Below are 21741 nucleotides of genomic sequence, written 5' to 3' on the forward strand. Positions count from 1 at the left end.
TCAGCTGCAGTGGTTCCCTTCTACTTCATCTCTGTTTTCCTCCCTGGTTTTCTACTGTAGTTAAATCCAGGCATCCCCAGCAGCAGTGGAAAGAAAAACGCTTCATCCCCCATAGCCCTGTCTTCTCCCACCTGAGCAAAGGGCAGTGTCGTGCCTGCAGCCCCTGAGCATCCCCTCTGACACATGGCCCCTTGCCCAGCAGCCCTTCTGCAACTTCTTTTTTGGCCAAGATTTTGTGTCTGGAGTTTGTTTTCCTGGTCAGAGGCAGTGCTAGGAGGGTTGGACAGGACGGAGAGCTGGTGGACACAGCTCTTTGCACAGCAGGTGGGTGGGTGGGTGCGACTCATGCTCATGAGTCAGGACTGAGTCACGTTTACACCAGTCCCTGGGAGCGTAAGGTGGGGCCATTCACAGCTGAAGATGAATTTTAAAAGCTGTGTGTGAGCAGTATCTCTGACCCACCTCAGATTTTGTGGCCAGGGCTTCCTGCGCTTAGATGACCATGGTACTGTTGGCTTTGGGGTGTTAAATGGGAGCAGTATTCAGGCTTCCCTAAGAGAAAGCTGCCATTTGTTCTTAAGCCACATGTTTATAGTAAACACAAGGGCATCTGTCTCTGCCAGAGTAGCACAGAGCACGCAAAGACCGACAGCAATTGGAGGGGCCGGGATTACCTAAATGCCACCCTAGGATTTAAGAGTAGTGCAGGAAATGGGCATCCTTGTGTATCACCTGCTGGGTGCTGTAGGCTGGTATTCCTGCTTCTGTCACTGCTGTGCCTCACCTAAAAGAGGCTCTCTAGTGTCTTTAAGTTAGCTAATTTACATTAACTGTTTAAAAACTGGTCTACAACCCTACCAAAAAACCCAACCTGAACTGGTAAACACCATGGAGCAGGAGTGCCCTGAGGGTGCAGCTCTTGGCACATCTCCCGTGCCATTTCACACTGGATGCCAGCCTGGGGAAGTGCCACCATGAGCATGGGTGAGACATCCATGGGCTGAAGTGAAGCAAACCTCATCCCTTCTGTGTTTCAGGCACCCACGAGCGGCCCTGTTGCACAAGCAGCTTTTGTGTCACCTTCCAGCCAACAGCGCCAGCTGGCTTTCAGGTGGTAGGAAGGAAGCAGCCAGGTGGGACCAGGTTTGAACATCTGCCATGGTTACCTAAATGACAGGCGCTGCAGGGTTTAGATATGGCATTTATCCAACTGCAGGAACAGCCTCCCTGCCAAAGAGGGAGCAGAAGTGTCCAGAAGGGCAGAGTTTCCCCCAGGGAAGGTGAGTTGTGCTAGGTTTGAGGGATGTGTTCCTCTATTAAACAGCCTTGCTTCACTTGGTAGTTGAAAAAAAATGGATTGATACTGCTTACAGGTATCCTTGATTTCCCACACTCCATGTGTGTGCCCAGTTGTGGCCTCCTGGCTGTGGCAGGGTACTCTCATTCTGCTCCTGGAAGGACCAGGGACAGGCAGAGCTCCACCACCCGCTTTTTGATAGCATCCCTGCAGCAAATGCAGGAGCCACAGCAGTACCCAGCCTTGAACTGGTGCTTAATGGAGATCCCAGGTAGGGTTTTGGGATGCCAAGCATGCACTGCACAGAGACCTCCCCAGGGGGAGACCACCCCTGGGACTTGCTCACTAGGACCTCCATCCCTTACCCAAGAAGCAAAAGACCTCAGGGTGAACATAAGCCTTGCCTGGTGTTCAGCCTAGGCTAAATGCCAGGCTTCCAGCTGCTGCTGGGAGCACCAGGCCATGGCATGCTCCCTGCTGCAGGGAAGTGTCAGCGTGGGAAGTACTCATGTCCCTAAGGGGATAGGAGGGCAGGCAGTCCCTGCATCAGTCAAGCAGCACCCCCTGCCCCCTCCTGTGTGCCCCCAGGGCCTGGCTGCTGCTCCAAGGGGACAAAGAGCAGGGCAGTCCCAAAGCCCAACGTTACAAACATCCACTTGCTGAACGGCACTGGGACCAGTGGCAAATGAACTCTAGAAGGTATTGAGGCTGCTGCCTAAATTCCAACGGCCTTGTCAGCCAGGGACTGGTCCTCCCATGGCCTCTCCTCCTGTACTTAGTATTTGCCAGTACTTCCTATCCCCCTTTCCCTGGTGGAGCCACTGCTCTCATCATGGCTTTCAGAGAACTCTACACCAGCTCTCCAGTTCCCAGGGCTGATCCCTGCCCGGAAACGACCCCAGGGCAGAACTGCAGTCTCCCCAGGCTGTGCTCAGCTCTGGTGCCTTGGCAGCCCCGTATGGCTCCTGTCGTCCTTCCTAGCTCATGAACAGCCAAACCAGCAGTGCCAGGAGCTGGGACAAGTGGGTGGCCACTTCTGTCCCTGTTGCTTGCTGGGTCTCTGCCAAGCCATGGCTGCGCTCCTCACCCTCCCTGCCCACCACCTACAACACAGAAAGCTCATCAACCCCCATTGTGTGCCTCTGCAAGGCTTCGGCCAGTCAGCACTGAATAATTGATGCTAAGTAGAGCCTGGAACAGAGCCAGCCTGAGGGAAGGAGCAAGGCTTTGTGCTGGTTTAGGCTCTGGTTCCAGGATGTAGTGGGGGGAGAGAGATCGGTGTGCTGTGTCTGGCAGCTTTGCACCCCAGCCAGTTTGGCAGAGGGGCAGTGCCAGTGTTTGGCTGGGCCTGGGAGCGTTCCTCCTCTTCGGCCCACTGTGCTGCTCTCGTGCTTCTCCTGTGCTGCAAAAGGGCTGTGACAGTGGTGGCTGGGGGTTGTGGAGCAGAGCGAGGGCACAACAGAGCACAGGGTGTGCACCCTCAGCCCCAGCAGCCACGGCTGGGGCTGGTACCTTGCCTCTGCTAAGCCACAGACCCTGTATTCAACACACAGAGAGCTGCACATGGGGCCAGCCCCATCTGCCTGTCGCAGTTCCCACCACTGCTGGGGGTCCTCTGAGCAATGTCACCTCCTTACAGCACATCATCTACAAAGCAGCACATGGAGAAAAGAACAGCCTGGCAACTGAAAGAGGCAGGTCTGACCCCTTTCCAAACCGTCTCCCAAATCCTACAACCTCAGCAGCTGAGGAAGCCCACAGGGCATGCACCAGCATCCTCTTCACCTAGAAGGATGTGGGCACCAGGACAGTGCAGGAGACAAGCAGGCCAGAGTTGAAAATATCTCACTAGTTGACGCAGCAGGTGGTCCCATCCCACAAGCATCCTCACTCACTGGCAGCAGTTATAAATGAGCCCAAGCTGATGATGGAGATGACTTTGAAGGCACACACATGAATCTGAGGGACTGAAGTCACTAAAGCCTGGTTATTTAGGCCTATTCTTACACATAGTAAAACAGGCTCCTCCTAAGACACAGAGAAAGGTAAACTAAGAAACTTCCATCTTGGTCCAAAACTGGTATGAGGTCCCTTAGAGGTACCTGTGGATAGATGGAGTGCAATACCACAAACTCCTGCTTCCAACTATCCCATTAATAGCCTAGGCCACTCTGGAGACCACTCAGCCTGGCTCCACATCAGAGCCAGCCCCTGGGATACCTAAGCCTGCAGACAGACTTACATAACCTCAGGCAGCCAGTTGCCTGGGGAAGCTGGTTCTTGGGTGGCTTTGCTTACCTTTATGGCTCCTGGTGGAGGCAAGAAGTGCCATGTGGAGGTACCGCTTAGGCTGAGAAGGTTTGCGGCAGTGGCTGTGGTCCAGAAGGGAAACCTGGTCTACTCCTCTTGACTCAATCAGACTGCAGGTGAGGAGGATGAGGCCAGCATTTAGCCAAGGCTTCTCCATAAAACTCAAGCCTTTCATTCAGCTACTCTTGCCACCACCATCCCATCTCAGAGCTATGGGCCATTGCTGCCAGCTCCTGAAAACTCAACCCAGGTGCTTGCCAGAGCCTTCAGGAAGCACCATGTGCTCATCTGTTTTGGCGTCACCATCTCTGCTGGCTTAGGAAAATGCTTCTGTGGAAGCCCTCAGAGACCAAAAGGCATGAGATGTGTTCCAGCGTTTAATCAGCATCTTTAAGGACCTGTAAGCAATTATCTCAGTTGACTCAGCTGTGATGTCTCTAGAGCCCCAACCCCACTGTAATAGGGTGTGGGGCTCTTGAACAATGTGAGAGAAAAACATACATTATACATCCTGAGACATGTGGACCTGACCAGACTAGACCAGACCTCGTCAGCTATTCTGTCATTTAAGTGCAGGTTCAAAGGTGGCTCTCCTTCATCACAGGAGATGCAGTGTCAACAGATAATCAGTAGGATGCTGACTGAAGCCTTCTCAGAAGTAGTGTTCACACCTGCTGGAGCACAGCAGCAAGTATAGTTCAGCCTTGCCGTGACCAGCTGAAGAGATCACAACAGCCAAATGTGAGCTGATGTGCTCAAATATAGCAAAAACTTTCCTCTGTGGACTCCTGCAGCTTCCAGCTATGGAGGATCAGCCTTTCAGAATAACTGTACATTCTGCTCACCTAAGCTTGTGCCACAGAAGCAGAGCTGAGATAGGCAACAAACTCCTTGTCATAAGGGAAATGACTGCAGTGTCAAAAAACTGCATTTTCCAGTCCAGGCACTTCCAGAACAAATGTGCCTTAAAAAACTATGGGGAAAATCAACTCCAAACCCCACAATTCCTTCTCCAGATCTACATTCACTCCAGTGAAACTGAAATCCTGACATTACTTTCAGACTTGAGAAGTTCAGCTAGCAAGCAGAGAACACATCATAACCTCATATACTGACCTTCTGCCTATCATGGGCAGCAAGTCCAAGTCCTGTACCATGGTCCTGTACCCAAATTACCAGCACCAAGGTAGCAAGTGAAAAAGCCAAATCCTGAGTAACAGCTCCACCTGAAAGAAGTGATACAATCTGTTTTTTTGCCTACAGCAAAGATCAGATCAGATCAGATCACAGCTGATGTATCTTACTGCATATTGAAGATCTGTCACGATTCTCCTCCTGGAACAAAGATGCAATACCACAATCATACATAATCACACAATTAATACATGATTTCTGGAAAAGGGTTGTGTCAAGCTTTTAGCACCTTTTTGCTCCCAAACTATCTCCAACTTTCAGCATGGACTCAACCCCAAGTTGGAGTTTCTTGTGATCTTTCAATTAACACAAAAGGCTAACCAGCTCCTGAGATGGTCATGTTACTGACCAGCATTGTTTCAAAAAGGGTTCTGGCTGCCTTGCTTCTCCTGGGTGCAATCCATGAAAGGCATGAGTCTGCAAAGTGCCAGACTCAGACCATCACCTATCAGCCAGGTACTCCACAGATGCTTGCTATCTCCAGTTCTACCTCTTACCTGACCACTGGATTTCTGCAATGCTGTCCTGTCATAGCACTGTCCTACCACCTGCACCAAGGTGAAGGGAGACCTTGGCTGCCAAAGAACTCTTAGGGCCACTTGCAGAAGCCCAATGTTTCCTAGCACATCTGTACATAGAACAGGACTATAACCAGCCACACTAGAAGAGACTGTCAGTGTCTGAAAGCACTTGAAGTGGACAACAGAAGAAACCTGTGAAGTTTCAACTGAACTCTTCTGCTGTGAAGAAAAGCCTGTCTGGTGCCTGATGGTGACACTGAATGCTGATCCGTGGATGAAACAGCCCATTTTCAGTACCCCTTGGTGCTACAGCCATGAAGAATTGTCCGAGGAAGCAACAGTATTTTGCAACTAGAAGGTGCTCAAACAAGCTACGATAACATGTGTGACTTGATCAGACATGGAGCTTTCCTGAACAAGCTGGAAAACCTTACTCTGAGGAGTGCAGAAATCTCTCTCTGAAAGGGAGATGCTCCCACTTCGGCTTCCTGCTCCTGACCAAGCTGCTGAAGTAGTTTGCATCCTGGCAAGTGTTGCTTAAGCACACCCTCACCAAGACGTGCCAGTTTCTTGTCACTGCAGGTGGTGCCTGCCCTGCGAAGACACCTCATCCCTGGTACTCCCAGGAGCTCCCCAGGGGAGCTGCTTATCCACAGCTCCCAGTCCTTCACTGTGGCATCTAGCTCCCAACCAGAAATGAGAGAATACTCTCTGTGGTTAGAGCCAGCCAGAGTCCAGTCCTTGAGAGAGCCCCAGACACAGAGTTACTTCTCATCTGCAGGCTTCCAGATACAGCTATCCCATCCTTCACCAAGGGCCTGGTAAAGAGCAGATAAAGAGCACCAAGTTCCTACTGCAGAAACACCACCAAGCAAGCGCTCCCATGTCAACCCACCCCACTAACTGTTAAGGCTTTTAGTCATCTTCTGGAAGGACAAAGTATCCCTGCCCTCTGCCCCATGGGCAGTTTGCACACAGGCTGCCAACTTAGGAACAAACACCATTCTTCCAGGCTTCACACTTGAAACAACTTAGATTGGGAGGTTTTTCTGGGAGCCTCTAGTCCGGTCCCACCACACAATACCAGACTCAGCAACTTTAGCACTCCTCCAGCACAGGGAGAGGCGCTGCTGCAAACAGCACACCCAGCTAAAGGCAGGGCAGCTCTTCCCTTGGGCAACTTCTCCCACTCCAGCTGGTATCAGTCCTTCTCCTATGGGAACAGGGTGCCAGGCAGCTGCAGCCAGGGTGGGGGCTGTGCCCCACAGCAGTTCGGGAGCAGGCATGTACAAAAACCCAAGCCATTAGCACAAGTCCTCTCTTGCCCGGGCCAAAAGCAAAGGCAGCACCTCCAAGCAGTATGGGAGTTGAATTCTGCTGCTTTAATTCTGCTGCTGCCTGGCATGAGGGAGGATGAGGAGTGGGATAGAGGCTGTTCATATGGATGCTGTGAACCCCTGGGTGGGCTGTGGCTTTGTGCTGCGGGTGACCAGGGTTTCTGTGCCAGTTTTGCCATATGAAGCACGTGACTCACACTGCTCTCACCACTCCCAACCCTGACCAGCCTTGGCTGCCAAACCCAGCACCCCTTCAGGCCTGGGCTAGCCCGTGCAGAACAACTCTCTGCCACACTCAGCTGGATCGCCTTCCCCCTTTGGTGCTTTTTATTCTGGATGCCAGCTAAATTAGCCTGTGCAATAGCTTGGGAGGGGGAAAGGCAGCAAGTACTGAGCCACCTGCAGTGCTGAGCACAGTGCCTGATCTCGGGTCTGCGAGTGAACAGCACACGCGTCAGAGCTCAGGCAAAAATCACAGAGAAGCAGAGATGGGGTTCCCAACATATTAGCCCTTATCCAAAACACTCTTACGCACTCTAAACCCAAGACTGGAAGCCTGAATCCTTTAGTCTTAGTTGCTGAGCAGCCAGGCAGTTTTCTGCAGCGCAGGAAAGCCCTTTTCTACGTGCTCACCAGTAACAAAGCCACACATGGGGCAGATGAAGATTTGCATACTTTTACACACTGCCAACAGACTGGAACAGCCTGAGGTATATGTACTATACGGGTGTTAGCACTAGCTAGGTGCTGGAGGGGACCAGAAAGACCTAATTCTACCTCTGGAGCACAACACATTTATGGAGGTCTTGGGCCAGAAAGAGGTGCCTGGAAAAAGTACAGAAGCAACTAACTGGCACCAGCTGAAGTGAACCTGGCTTTTGGATCTCCTCCCCATTGCTTCTTTCCTTCCAGGCATTGCATCTGAGGCCATAAAAAAATGCCACAAGAACTAGGCTGAAAGCAAGGCACTCAAGGGAGCACCAAGGACAGACTTGGACTGGTTGGATTCTTCCATCCTACCAAAACTTGGAGCCAGCAGAGTTTCAAGTGGGCTGGTGGTGACGAGATCATGACAATAACTTGCTGGAGACAACAACAAGCTGTCTTCCCCTGAAAGGCAGCTTGTCTTTCCCACCCCAATCACCTTCATGATCTACAGCCTGACCTTGGTCTGTGGAGAGCAAATATCAGCACCCTTTCCTCCCTGCCATCCCATCAGCAATCTTTCAGGAGCACCAGCAGCAGCACCCTCTGGAAGGAGAACACAGCCATCAAGATGATTTGTCGAGACCATCAAATAATAATTTACTGTGATTCAATCTGTGGCTTTGTACAGTTGCCGGGGTGGGAGGAGGCCAAAGGATGAGGGGATGGGGATAAAAAAAGAAAAAATGTTGTTTGCCGCAGGCTTGGGTGAAGTGCGAGATAGTCCTTGGAGGGCTCATGCTCACCCTGTCCTCTTCCTCCTCCTCTCCCCTCCCCCATATTCCTCCTCTGAATCCATTTGCTTCTTCCTTCGCTTCACCTCTGTCCTTGCGCACTGCACAGCGGGAACCTCTCCAAGACATGGTCCAGTCAGCTGAAACCAGAAGAGGACACTCATTAGCACCCATTCACCATCAGAACCATCGGGGCTGTTTCAATTACTAACCCCTCACACTCTAGGATGACCCTGCTAGTGCCCACAGAGAAAAGCAAAAGGCTGCACAGGTCTCAGAGGCCTGGGCCTGGCTCAACAAAGCATCTGCACATCTGCTGAAGGGAATAAGCTTTGGAGTCTATGGAGTAATGGGTGAGCCCCAGGCACCTCACCAGACCTTCTGCCTCGGCCTGAACCTCCTTGTGGGAAGGGGCACTGTTTGGCAAGATCTTCCCCTCTCCTCCAGGGATGATGGGAACCACAAAATGAATCCAGGGCAAATGCAACCAAATTTCCCCAGCCACACACCCACCCTTTCCCTCCCCAAATCCCAGCATGCCTTTGCCTCACTTTTCCCTTTGTGCTTTGATGTTCCTCCCTCTCTGCTCTCGGCCACTGCAGCTAGAGTAAGCTGGGATGTCTGGTTTCCAGTTTCTGCCTGAGCAGAAAAAGACTTGGGCAACTCACAGGGCATGCTCTTTTAAGAGAGAGGAATGTTTCCAAGAGTCTCCTTCCCTCCCCTTCTTGCCCACACCAGTGCTGCCACCGGGCTGTGACAAGGACTAGGCTCCTGGCAGTGTAAGGGAGCAGCAGTGCCTGCCAAGCCCATGCTGTCAGCTGTGAGCCAGAGCAGGAAACGAGCCTTGAGCTCACATCCCCATCCGGAGGAAACGCTCCTGAACATCTGGAGGACCCAAACATCTGGAAAATCTCCCTTAGTAGCAATAAGTGTGCTGGGCACAGCATTTGGCTCGGCCCCCAAATGACCTCACGTGCCTCAGCTGGGAGCAGAGGGGTGGGGTCCTTGGGTAGTATTTTGCTCATAGGAAGCAAACATTGCCAGCGTTTTTTTGTTTGTTGGTTTTTTTTTTTGGGGGGGTGGGGGGCAGGAGGAAGAGCTCTGCTGTGCTCACGGCCTTTGGCTCAAAGAGCAACAGAGGCAACCACCAGCTGCCCACCTCCGCCTTCAGGAGACCCTCCTATCACCATCTCTGGATATAATGCACTTCTCTTTAGGACTCCAGCAGTTGTTTAAAGGGGTGAAGCGCCAGTCCAGGTGCTTGGGAGACTCCCGAAAGACAAAAGACATTAACGGCAATGTTCATGCAGGCTTTTCTCCCACATCCCAGTCCCAGATGTTCTTAGATACAGATCTCATCCCCAATTGCCCCTCTCTCCACTTCTGCCATGGAACAAATTGGTTACAGAGATAGACATTCCCAGGCCTTTGGCTTTAAGACCAGCCAGCACATGCAGGGACAACAATAGGAGCCCTCCCTGATTGCTATCCAGCAGGATTGCAATTATTTAAATAAACTCATCCTAAAAAAAAAAGAAAACAAGGAAAGAAAAAGAAGAAAAACAGGCAAGTGAACATAAACACTCTGCAAAACACTGTTTCTGGCTCCAGCACGCACAATTTATAAAAGCAAAACAGCCCCCTTATGGCTAATTCTCAACATTGCATCAGTTCCAAATATCCCAGGGGAAATATCTAATGGGGAAAACTCTTCAGAGGAACACAGGACTTTCACAGCGAGACAGGTCTGCTCTACAACTTTAGGATGAGGCAATTTACATGAGTGCCTTAGGAGGCAATGCACCCACCCAGCTCTTCATCTGAACTCTTCTAGAGCCAGTCTGGTGAGCAGGCAGTGAGCTGTACACCTTCAACATCAGCTTAATTTCTCTTTCAGAACAGTAACATGGGAACAAGCTTTCCTGGGGAAAGCACAACAAAACACGCTTTTTTTTTAAAGTTCAGTTCTATAGAATTTTGTCATACAAAATGAGGGGGGATAATAAACAACCCCTTCCTCTCCCATGCTTCCTCAGGAAAGTGGGAATTTTGACTATTGCTATTTCAGTCGAAAAGGTGTTTAATTCAAAAAATATCTGCTGCTCAAATTGTTTCTGCTGCATTTGTTTGCTGACGAGTGCATCTGTAGTCCCCACCTGCCCTGCTTCCAACATGTCTCCATGGCACTCCATCGCCTCCTGCCAATATAACCCCACTGCACCACATCTCCTGCTTCCACAACTCACCATAGTCACGATACCACACATTTACAGTTCATGCAGCCAGGGCCGCTCTCATCCGGGGGATTCAGCTTGCGCAGTTTATGCTGACGGATTTCCCGCACCAAGGTGTAGAAGGCATCCTCAACGCCCTGGGGGAAAAAAGCATCACTCCAAGCAGCTGCCCACTTTAAGAGGGGACAGAGGAGAGAAAAGAGGGCTCTGCTACCCAGCAAGGTGTTCCTAGCCCTGTCTTCCAGCAGTGCAAATTGCAGAGTTAAAGGTAGAAAACCATAATGCAGAGACTTAACAAGGACTTCAGTGCGGCCCTCAAACAGAGAGAAAGACTGAATGAGCAATCACAAGGCTAAAGAGCTCTCAAGTCCCTGAGTTTCACCAGCTTTTAGTCCTACCACCAAGAGAAAAGCCACCACTGGGCCACTGAAGGTGTCAGCTGTTCCATTTCCACCTTTGTGCTCTGGGAGCCCCATGTGGTCCTTCCAGCACTGGTATATTCTGCCTATACGTCTGCCAAAATAGACCACAGATGAGGTTAGCCAAGGCCCCTGAGCTTAGCTGACCTGCAGTGACTGTGGGGGTTATTCCAGAGCCTTGGTGAAAGCCTTTAGAAAGTATCACTGCTGCCAGAGCACGAATTATGCACTTCTCCAGATTGGAGGCTCGAGCCCAGACTGGGGACAGAACACCCTGATGGAGCGCTTAGCCTTGAAGAAGCAACTAACCCCAGCCCTTGCACCCATCTGTCTGCAAGCTGGTGTCTGCCTGTTCCTGCCATTTCAGAGCAGCAATAGCAAAAAGAAAAACAAGAAGAACATTTTGTTTAAAACTCTCCTCCTACCTGTCTGGTTTTGGCAGATGTTTCTATGTAGGGGATCCCGTAACTCCGGGCCAGGTCCTGCGCTTGCCGGGTCTCCACTGTCCGGGCTGGTAGATCACATTTATTCCCCACCAGCACCATAGGAACATCATCTGAGTCCTTCACCCTCTTGATCTGCTCCCTGAAACAGGAAGAAGTGACATAGTGAAGGGAGAAAAGGCAGCTCCAGAACAGTCCCCACCAGCTTCTTTGTCAAGAATTAACAGCTACGCCTCGCTCCTGTCAAGTGCCTTGTGCTGGGCTTTCAGGAAAATGTAAATGACTATGGCACGCAAGTGAATAAACTGCAAAATAGCTAGGGCACTTTTGGAAATGAAAACTAAACACGCTTCTGCTCTTTAACTGCAATTATTTACAAAACAACTTGAATTATGACAATCTATATTAAGAAGTGACCTTAAGGTAGTTTAAGCTAAATAAAAATGAATTTCTCAAGCAGTTACCTGTGCCATTTCCAACATTTTAGATCAAGTAATCCCCCCCAAAATGGGGATAAAAACAATAAAAAAAATCAACTGCAACCAGAATTTGCTGAGCTGATAAAGCAGCTTTTGGCAGCTGTAACCTTTTCTGCAGATGCACAGGCAGTACTTGCTCCCTCTCAGTTTAGTTCAGGTCATTCAAAGTTGAGAAACCAATTGGGAACTAAAAAAACTGTAATGCTCACTTCTTCATTCCAAGCTTGGATCTAAAACTAGGTGGGTGAGGATGAGATGTACCACTTCTAAAAGACTTAAAGTCCATTATGACCACAAACAATCCATTCAATTCCCTTCTGATAGATAATAACTTCGTTTGCTTAATAAATCATGTAACTTCAGCTTTTTTTTTTTTTTTGCTCATGCATCCAGAACATTTAACATGGTTTTATTTAACTAATAATAGTATTATTTAAAATGCGAATTTCTGCATTTTAGTTTAATGCAAATTTCTATCCAAAGGCAGCTGGACATGTAATGCACACAAAAGAATCAATCTTTTTTTTTAATGTAGTAGAACATAGAAACGAAGTCTTACTATATGCATGATATGCCATAAAGCCATTTAAATGTTCCATGTAACATCCTGATCAGCAAATGCAAGTACTAAATTTAGTGCACAGGCTACACTTAGCTGAAAAGAGATACCTTCAAATGGTTACTAACCAGGGAGAGCCAGCATTTCTCTGGGGAATATTCTTTAAAAGTGCAAACACAAAGAGCAGAGGCTAAAGGAGATGAAAGCCAGTGATTTACATCACAATCATGATGACTTGAAATCGTGCCATCCTGCAAGCAATTCACAGGCACCAGCCCCAGCACAAGGATGAATGTTGCTTAATCCCTCAGGTGCTTTAGGAAAATCCCATCCTTTGTCCTCCAGTTCAGCTAAAACAAGCCAAATTAGTCCACCTGTGCAGCTATTACACTGAACAGCCTGCTCACTGAGACTGGGACAGCTCAGAGCAGCACCGTGGGACTATGGAGCAAGGGCAGGCTGTGCCTGTGCTCAGAGCAACAGGATTATTGGAACGGCAGTTTATGTTGGGGGACTAGGGTACACAGTCCCTTGGTGGGCAGTGGACAGAGCAGGGACAGGCAGAGCCATCTCTTGCATCCTCTGCAAGTGCCTCCCATCACAGCCAAGCCTCAGAAAAAGGCGTAAGGCAGAGCATCGGGATAAACAGGGAAGATTTCTGCCGTGTTTGTATCACCTTCTTGGCTCTCCAGCTCTGCAAGGCTGATGTCAGCAAGGAGAAGTAGAATGGGTTACTCGGGTGCTGCCAAAGCAGGACCATGTGGGGATGAGGTCCCTGCTTTGTCGCCGCTTCCCCATACATTGTCTTGGGCAAATCACCTCACTGGGGCCCTGACTCCCCTCCTCTCAGTCTTTGCCCTGGTTGAAACCAAGCTCCAAAGCGGCAGGACTGCTTTTCCCTGCATGTGTTGCAGCTGGCAGACCACAGCCTCATCACAACGGCAGACAGCAGGGCAAGCAGCCCTCCCTGCCCTTCCCAGCCTCCTCTCCCAGCTCCAGGGCCCAGCAGAAGTCCCTGAGATCGATTGCTCTAACAAAGCAATTCCACTAATTAGGGAGGGAAAGGAGGGGGTCATACAGGATCAGCTCTCTCTTTAGTCACCATAAACACTTAAACATTACATTACTGAGTCCCCAAAGGCCTCGGATGCAATCCCTTCGGATGGGCTTTATTGGAGTCACTGACATTAGCCGTCTGCTCCCTCTCTTCCCTGGGGAATGGCCACTTGAGCTAATTGTCTTTGCTGGCAGCCAGTGCTTCCACCACTGGGCCTGATCTAAAAGGGTGGGCAGGAGGGTGCAGAGGCAAGGCATCCCCTCTGCATGGGGCAAGAGGAAAGGGCCTTTCCAAAGATACTGACCTGTACTGGTGAATATCTTCAAAGGACTTGGTGTTGTTGATGGCAAAGACACACAGGAATCCTTCCCCTGTTCTCATGTACTGGTCTCTCATGGCACTGTACTCCTCTTGCCCTGCGGTGTCCAAGATGTCTAACAAGCAGGTCTCTCCATCAATGACTACTTGCTTTCTGTAGGAATCCTGAAGGCCAGGAGAGGGGAAAAAAGGGACGAGGATGCATTAAGGGAGGGCTTGGGTCCGGCTAAACAAAGGGATGCAGCAAGTGCATCCCTGGGAACATGCCAGGTCACGCTCTGCCTGCGTTTAGCTTCCATTAAAGAGACAACTCAATTTGTTTCAAAAACAGGAGGAAAAGGAAAAATAATAATAAAAAAACCCAAAGGAAAAAGGGAGTAGCTAAGCAGGTTTCTCCTGGTCTTTTAGAGCCACAGAGAAGACAGTTCCTGGCTTGCTCTCCCCATTCCCAGCCCTGCCTCTGGCAGACCAGGCGCAGCTTAATCTCTACCACACTGCACAGCCCTCAGCAACTATTTCCTAAGCATTATTTAGTCCCAGTACTAATCCCTTCTGCTGCCACCCTGCCTGGGTGCTGGAAGGGGACACTCAGGAGAGGAGGCTCCAGCCAGCCAGGGCTTCCAGCCACCATCTGTGATCTGCAGGACTAGGATGTGTTTAAGATGACCTGGAAATCCAGTGCCTCCAATGCATCTCAGATCAGGCACTGGAGGCAATACGCCACCAGTAAGGTTGCAGACTAGGTTTGATGGTAAACCTCTTCTTTAAACATGAGAAAAAAAATAAAATCACTCTGTGAGCTGGGTGTTTCCCACAACCAGTTTGTGCCCAGAGGGCTCCAGGAGAGGCAAGAACTATCCAGGCAGGTCCTTTCAAGTTGGGGGTTTTCCCTGCAGCAAAGGCAATCACAACTTATCACAGATGTGAGGAGGCCTGGAAATCACCCAGGGCATCCCTCAAAAGGTTTCATTTTGAAGGCAGGCTCCTCAAAGAACTGCTCCTTCCCACCATGCCTCTCCCTGTGCTCAGTCTCATCGGCACAGATGCTGCTGGGGCAGCCCCTCCCTCTCTAACAGCCATCCCCCGTGGACAGTGCAGCATCCTCAACCCCTAGCAAGAGAAGAAAGCCAAAATGAAAGGTATGAAAAAGGTGCAAGTCAGCGCTATGACCACAACAGTGCTTTGCAACCCCTCGCAGAGGCTACGGCTGCAGTTTAAAATTAATTCAAATGTCGGCTGCTCTTCCAACGACCACAACAATGTTATCAGATGAGCTTTGCAGGTCTGCAGACAAACAGCCGACACAGCAAAGGTCACAACAGGACCAGCAGCAGCACAGAAAGGGAATGGGGCCAACACAGCTTCCATCCTTTTGGTCATTTCTAAACGTCATTTGCTGGGACTAATTGAAGTCTTTCCTCACCTTGCAGAGAGGGCTGTGAAATCAGAGATGAGATCTGCTCTGCCACGACCTTCTCAGCTGTGCCTTCCCAAAAAGTGGACTGCTGACCCATCGAGAATAAGCACCGAGTGATGGGCTGGCTTCCAGCCAACCACTCTGAAGGCAACTGGCAGGCTGCCCTGCAGGAATGTGCTCCCATTTCTAATCAATAATGTATCTGGAGCCTCCTTGGTGCAAGGGGACCCTAGTGCCTGCTCTGCCCAGCCAAGCATCCTCCCACCCCTGCACCTTGGCTTGCGTACAGAGGACCAGCCTCTTGGCACACGTGTTCACAGTTAATTGCCAAGTCCCCAGCTACAGGAGGTCTCTCAACCATACAGCATGCAGATGGAGGACAGATCCCACACCTCAGCTCAGGACATCAACAGGCTGCCCATGAGGCCAGCCAGCTTGCTTACTAGGTAAAAGCATTAAGTGCCTTGCAGAGGATTCTTTGCTTCCTGCAAAGGAAGGGGACAAGTTCTCCCCATCATTGCTTCGTGTACAGCTCCATCCAAATCCCGCCTCAGGATGGCAGTTCAGCCACACTATTAGGTGACCTGGCTGCCACTGCAGGGGTAGCTGCCACCAGCCCACATCAGCACCCTGCCTCAGTGCTTCTCTGCAGCCCCTCATATCCTACCCTACCTTCCTGCAGAGGGGAAAGCAGCCAGACCCAGCTGTGAAGTGCAAGGCAGCAGAAACAACAGCTGTCTGGGGTTCAGACTCATGCTGGGAGCATCCCGGGTGTGCTGGGGGACCAGGCCAAGACATCCACTTTTCAAATGCTACAGTTAGGATATGAGCAGAGGTTTGGGAAGCCCACTACTAGCCAGTGGCTAGAAGCCAGAAGATGAACCAAAGAATTTCTCAACACAGTGAAATTCTTTACTCCATCCCTGCTTATTCACCATGGGACAACGCCAGTAGCATACACTTCCTTGCAGCTTTGGCCCTCCTGTTCAGAAAATAAAGGTCTTAAGGTTCCTCAGCAGTAACAGAGCAGGCATGCAAGCGTGTGCTGTCGTGGGTTGGACAGTGTTGAGTTACAAAGCCAAACATTTGCAACAGGGAGTCAGGAGTAGGCATCCAGTCAGGGTCCCTGCCCCAGACAGGGGACAAAACTCTCCTGCCCCGGGGAGCATCTTCTCGGTGCACCTTGACCCACTCACAACCCCCTCTGCAGCACAGCCTGTGCTCAGTCCATTTGGGTGACAGGCAATGCCTTTGCTCCATGCACGGATACTCTTTTTTTGCCCCCTTTTATCCTGCTCATTTCAGCATTGCTGTGCTGCTTGTTAGCCGGCTGAACAGTCATAGTCAGCTCCTGGGCACGATCCAAAGCAGCTTAGTCACAGGAGGGTGGTTTGTTGGTCACATTTGGATGGCTGGCAGGTATCTCTCTGTGCGTCCTCAATCCCCATAAAATGAAGCATAATTAAAAGAAGTCTCCTAAAATGAATGAGAAGATGTTGGGGTAGCAAGGAAAGGGAGGTACAACCACGGGAGCTGCAAAGGCATCAGGGCTGGTGGAACCTGCAAGTGGAAAAGTACCAGTGGTGAGAGGGCTAAAGAGCTTTGGGAAGAAGAGAACAGAATGGGGCTGGAGGGAACAGGGGAGGAGAAAGCAGCGTCTCCTGGGGCACTGCAGGAGTGAGTAGGGTGAGGAGGGTGTGCTGGGAAATGCCATGCAAGGTTTACATTCCCCACTGCCTGTTTACATGGAGAAAATTCCCTGCAGGGTACATACAAGGGGCAGGCAGCTGGAGACACAAAACACAGGATGCCAGAACCCAACACATCACTGAGTGAGAGCTGCCTCTGCCTACCTAAGGTCCAAGAAAGGACTCATCCATGCAGATGTTTCCCCAGGGAGGCTGCTCTCCATCAACAGCTCTTTTGCCGAAAACAACCTGGTATGGGTTTCTAAGAAAAGTATACAATGCTACTGGAGATGAGCACATGAGGGGAGAGGAGTTGGGGAACAAGGCAACTGCATCCATAAGCAAGGAGACTCCAGAGCCCTTAAATTAAATTCCAGTCTCTGCCATAGGCTTTCTAGGTGACCTTGGCCAAATGATGTAATAGCATGTGCTTTTTAAGTGCTTTCTCCTCTTCCCGTGTATAGGATGGACTGTTTCAGCCTTTCTACCAAGCCTTGTCTTGCTTGTTTATTTAAATTGTAAGCTCTTTAGGGTGGGGACTACACATACAACACCTACCAGAATAGATTTCTGGTCCCAGCTGGAGCCTTTAGCCATTATCATAATAATAACTGCAGCAACCACAGCTGTATTTATACACATCTGGCAGAGAATCCTTTAGGACTGCAGACAGGGAGGTCATTGTCCAAGAGGCATGACAGAGCTGCAATTTGCCTTCCCAGGATGGACTTCTCCTGCAGAGCAGCAGCTGCTACCCACATCTCCCCCAGCAAAGGTGTAAGTCATATAAAGGCTATTAGCATGTCACTAGCTACAGTGATAGCAGAAAGAGAACGGAATATCTTTTTAAAAAGTTAAAAAAAAAAAAAAAGTGTAATGGATAATGGAGACCAGATACCCCCCCCACCCCCATACAGCCTGTGAAGACCACACGGTCCCTGTCTGCTTCTTCAGGAAGGATGCTGAGCTAGACAGGTCAGTGCTACCATCCACACTGACTGCAAAACCCACACATCAACCACTGACTCCTGGAGATGAAGCAGAAGCAGCACTCTGTGAACCACAACAGTTCAGCTGTTTGGCACGTCTCACTCAAATTGCAGGACTTACATAATACAACCAAACTCTGATAAAACCCATTTCATCAGTAAATCTCAAAACATCCTGCAGAAAAAGTCAACGTATTTACTCTGATTTCGCAGGAGGAGAAATGGAAGCACAGGCACAAAATGGCTCTTCAATCCCAAATCTTTAATCCCTCCCTATGCTGTCATTTCATCAGAAAGGAGGACTTTTGTGCTGCCTCTCAGCATCTGCCCATCTCTGCCTACTTCTGCTGCCTCCTGTGTCATCTCTCTTCAGCAGACATCACTATCCTTCTGCAGGAGACACAAGTCGGTCACTGTGACCTCTGAACACGCACACAGCGACTCAGAATAGCTCTGCAAAGCAGAGGAACATTCCTAATCGAGTTCAGACTTGAGACCAAACGGAGCATGCTCTGGGTTGGAGACAAGGTGGAGAACAGCAAGAGGAAGACACACAGACAAGACAGACCCCATGCCCAGAGCCACTTACCTCTATCGTGGGGTCATACTCATCAACAAAATGGTTCTGAATGAGCTGTATCGTCAAAGCACTCTTCCCAACACCACCTGCTCCCACCACCACCAGCTTGTATTCAGTCATCTTCCAGCTGACCCCAGCTCAGGACTTCCAGGAGCACCACCACCTGCAAAGAGAAACATGGTCAGCACGTTAGGAGAGGTTACTTTTAACATGGGCAAAATAATCCATCAAACTGAATACAAAACTATGTTTATCCTGTGGCACGTTGCAATCCTTCAGCCTGACAGTCTCAATGCAAACTTCACAGATTCTCTGAGCAAACTTCAAGAGGTAAGGGAGTGTTACTGATGAGAAAACAGAGGTACAGGCTGCATAAATCAACACCTAAAGTGATCAATTTAAGAGGTCTGGTATTGCAGAAGTGCTCAGTGTTTTCCCTGATTTACCTTAGCTCAAGATGACAATCATTTGATAGATTTGAAACCCCTGGCCAATGAGGTTGAGATGTCAATTCCCACAAGAGCAGAGAGAAAGGTCCAGCCCCACCCAGATATGCTGTTACCTCCATGTCTTTAATCCTCAAGGCTGCATTAAACCTCAAACCACATGGCAGGTTTGAGATAGTGGCACATCCACAGCCTCTGCCCATCCTCCAGCTAAGGGTGCCTCCCACTATGCTGGCCATCAGAGAGGGCAGCCTGCAGAAGGGGCACTCCTGCTTCCAAGAGATGAAGTTGGCACGCCCAACAGGGAATAAAGAGCTGCTACCATGAAAAGCTCTAACTGAGAATGATGACTAGGGCCAGGATGAGCAAACTACACTTCTGCAGTACTGTGTACTTGCCACGGCCCTTCAGCAGGAGAAAATTCACATCCCCCCAACTCCTCCCTTAAACTTCTGCTCCGAGTCCACTGAGAAAGAGGAACTAACGCAGGAAGATTACAAAACCTCAAAGGTTTAAATAGAAATCCATCCTGGACTGCAGGCCCTGCCCTCTGAAAGTCTCTCCAGGGTCTGACACTCATTCTCAGCTGCCATCTGCAAGCTCTGGGGAAGGCACCCAAAATGCAGCAGGTAGCAGGAAGACAAACTCTCAGTTCCCTGTGACAGTCAGCCTTCAGTGCTGCCTGCAACACTACTGCATGTGGATTAGAACACGCTCCTTGCACCCATCCCAGACAGTTAAATCACTCCATCCTCCTCCCAAGGCTTACCAGCCCTGCTCCCAAAACTCTGGAAGCCGGTACAAACTGTGCCGGCAGTGGCCACTCTAGACCCAGACTGCATTTAATGCATATGCTAACGCAGCAGAAATCTAATGGCAAGGAGGCCAGAACTTTTTGCCTTCAATCCCCACCTGAGTGCAACTCTAAACCACTCTGACAGCTCTATCACCCACTCGAGCTGTGAGCAGTCAGACACAAACACCTCTTCCCAAAGCCCTCTTCTGAGCCGCTGTCTCAGTAGTGGGAAGGCAAACAGAGCTCATGCCCTTCTCAGCACTCAGGATCCTAAAGAAGGGCAAAGGAGAGGGTGCAAAAGAGCAACCAAATATCAAACATGATGCCACCCTAATGCTAACCAGGACCTCTGGTTTCTGTGCCGCTCTTCACTGCTGGAGAAGCAGTAAAACATCATGGAAAAGCAAGTGGTGATGAGAAGTGGGAAATGAAGTGCAAATAATGTCATAGCCTAGGTGCCTACCCAAAAGTGCCACTACTTCCCAGGAAAGTCTGATCTGCCTCTCTTCTGGCAGCCAAGGAAGAGATGCAGACTGAAAACAAGACTACAGGAAAGAACCTAAGTGATCCCACTAATTGACCATGCACACATTGCTCTGGTCCATTAATGCACGCCCTCACATCTATGACCTTCTCACATACTTTGCTTCTCAGGGACAAGAGAGATGCCCACACCAGGCTTCTAATCTCTCTGGGAAGAGACAGTTATCATGAGGGATGGTGACAGGATGAAATGGGGACTGAAGAGCAAATGCTGACTGACCATCTCCACCAACACTGCTGGCCAGGAGGGGATTGCTGCTGCAGTGAACAGCTTCACAGCTGAACACAGAGGGGTCTTGAGGGTCTGAAAAAACTCTGCAACCAGCTCCCATCTTTCATTACAGAGCAGGGAGACCTGCAAGCCCCAGCAAAACACATGGTGGCTGTAAATAAAGGCCCACAGTGGCTACAATGGACCTTGTATCTGATGCTGATGATGAAGCAGTTGCCATGATGATGCTCAAGAAGGACTTCACAACTGCCCAGACCTATAGGACTTGCTATGAGGCAGGGAGAAAAGCCTTGACTCAACATGGGGAGGAGAAGACATGAGTTCTCAAGGAGAAGGTCCTCCCTCAAGACCACTCCAGAGGAAGGCACTGCCCACCCCTTCAGAGGACCCCTAGCCCACACAGCCACACCAGCCTTCTGGTCCACATGGCAGCAGGAGGTGGGGGCCAGGTGGTCTTCCCCTGCTTAGGACCCCAGCTGAGCTGCACTGTGCAGCAGAGGGGCAGCTGCACACCAGCAAGCCCTGCACATCACCAGCTTAGCCAAGAGCTCTGATATCTGGCTCCTCCAGAGAAACACAGACCCACATCTTCCTGTTCCACACCCACCCAAAAGGCAGGGGAAATGAGGGGGGCAAAGGAGCTATTGCTAACTCATTACTCATGGCCAGCACACAGACAATTCACATACGAGAACTCTCCAACAGTTGGTGTTTGCTCACACCATACCTAGAAGGTGCCATTGCCTCAGCTAACTCTTCACTGCTCTGCGTGCCATTCCTGCCCCAACAATGACAGAAGAGATTCTGCAGCTTGCAGAGGACAGCAAGTCCAGCCTACCCCCCTGTTTCATACATTGCTGCAAAACATGTCCTAATGCAGAGTGAGAGCATGGGGAATGATGGACAGCTCTGGGCATGAGAGTTGCCCAAATGAACACATGCTAAAAGCAATGTTCAGATGAGCTCGCTTCCTTTCCCAAAGGATCCACAATGCAAGCTCCTCACAGGCAGCATGCAGACCCAACTGCACATCAGAGCATGTGCAAATGCCACAGAAGAAACAACCTGGCCAAAGGCTGTGAGGAAAGCAGGAGTTTCCATATGGCCAAACTCTGCTAAGATTAGGCAGCCGATCTGATCCTTAAGTCGACCTTACCGACACCATCTCACAGCTCCCCATCATGCGTTTTACTCCGTAACATGGGAAGAGCAAGGCTGCTCATGGATGTACACACGGTTTCAACAAAGGCGTGGCTGTTCCTCAATGCCACATGAACATCACCACCCACACCACAGGGGCTGGCTCATGGAACAGCCATCCCAAAGACAATGTTTCCGGCTTCCTAAAAACCAGAAGCAGGGAAGAGAGAGTGGGGCTCCTGTCAGAGCCACTGTAACAGACACCCCAAGTTCTCATGCTGGGGACTCACCGGATGGAGGTTT

The 21741-nt window shown here is 50.1% G+C and overlaps 1 protein-coding gene across 1 annotated transcript in view; it reads right to left on the bottom strand.

Moving 5' to 3' along the window:
• Positions 1–7939: 7939 nt before the first annotated feature.
• Positions 7940–21741, bottom strand: part of HRAS (HRas proto-oncogene, GTPase) — a 41094-nt gene continuing 27292 nt past the window's right edge. Inside the window, exons 2-6 of the mRNA XM_027898196.1 lie at positions 18291–18444; positions 13594–13772; positions 11177–11336; positions 10345–10469; positions 7940–8238 (exon numbers count right to left, since the gene is read on the bottom strand). Coding sequence (XP_027753997.1) covers positions 10350–10469; positions 11177–11336; positions 13594–13772; positions 18291–18401 — 570 coding nt within the window. The 5' untranslated portion in view covers positions 18402–18444 and the 3' untranslated portion in view covers positions 7940–8238; positions 10345–10349. The remainder of the gene's footprint in view (positions 8239–10344; positions 10470–11176; positions 11337–13593; positions 13773–18290; positions 18445–21741) is intronic.

The sequence above is a fragment of the Empidonax traillii genome, unplaced genomic scaffold (genome assembly GCF_003031625.1).
Source record: "Empidonax traillii isolate 1590-97213 ecotype Southwest subspecies unplaced genomic scaffold, ASM303162v1 scaffold583:size513456, whole genome shotgun sequence".
NCBI lineage: Eukaryota > Metazoa > Chordata > Aves > Passeriformes > Tyrannidae > Empidonax > Empidonax traillii.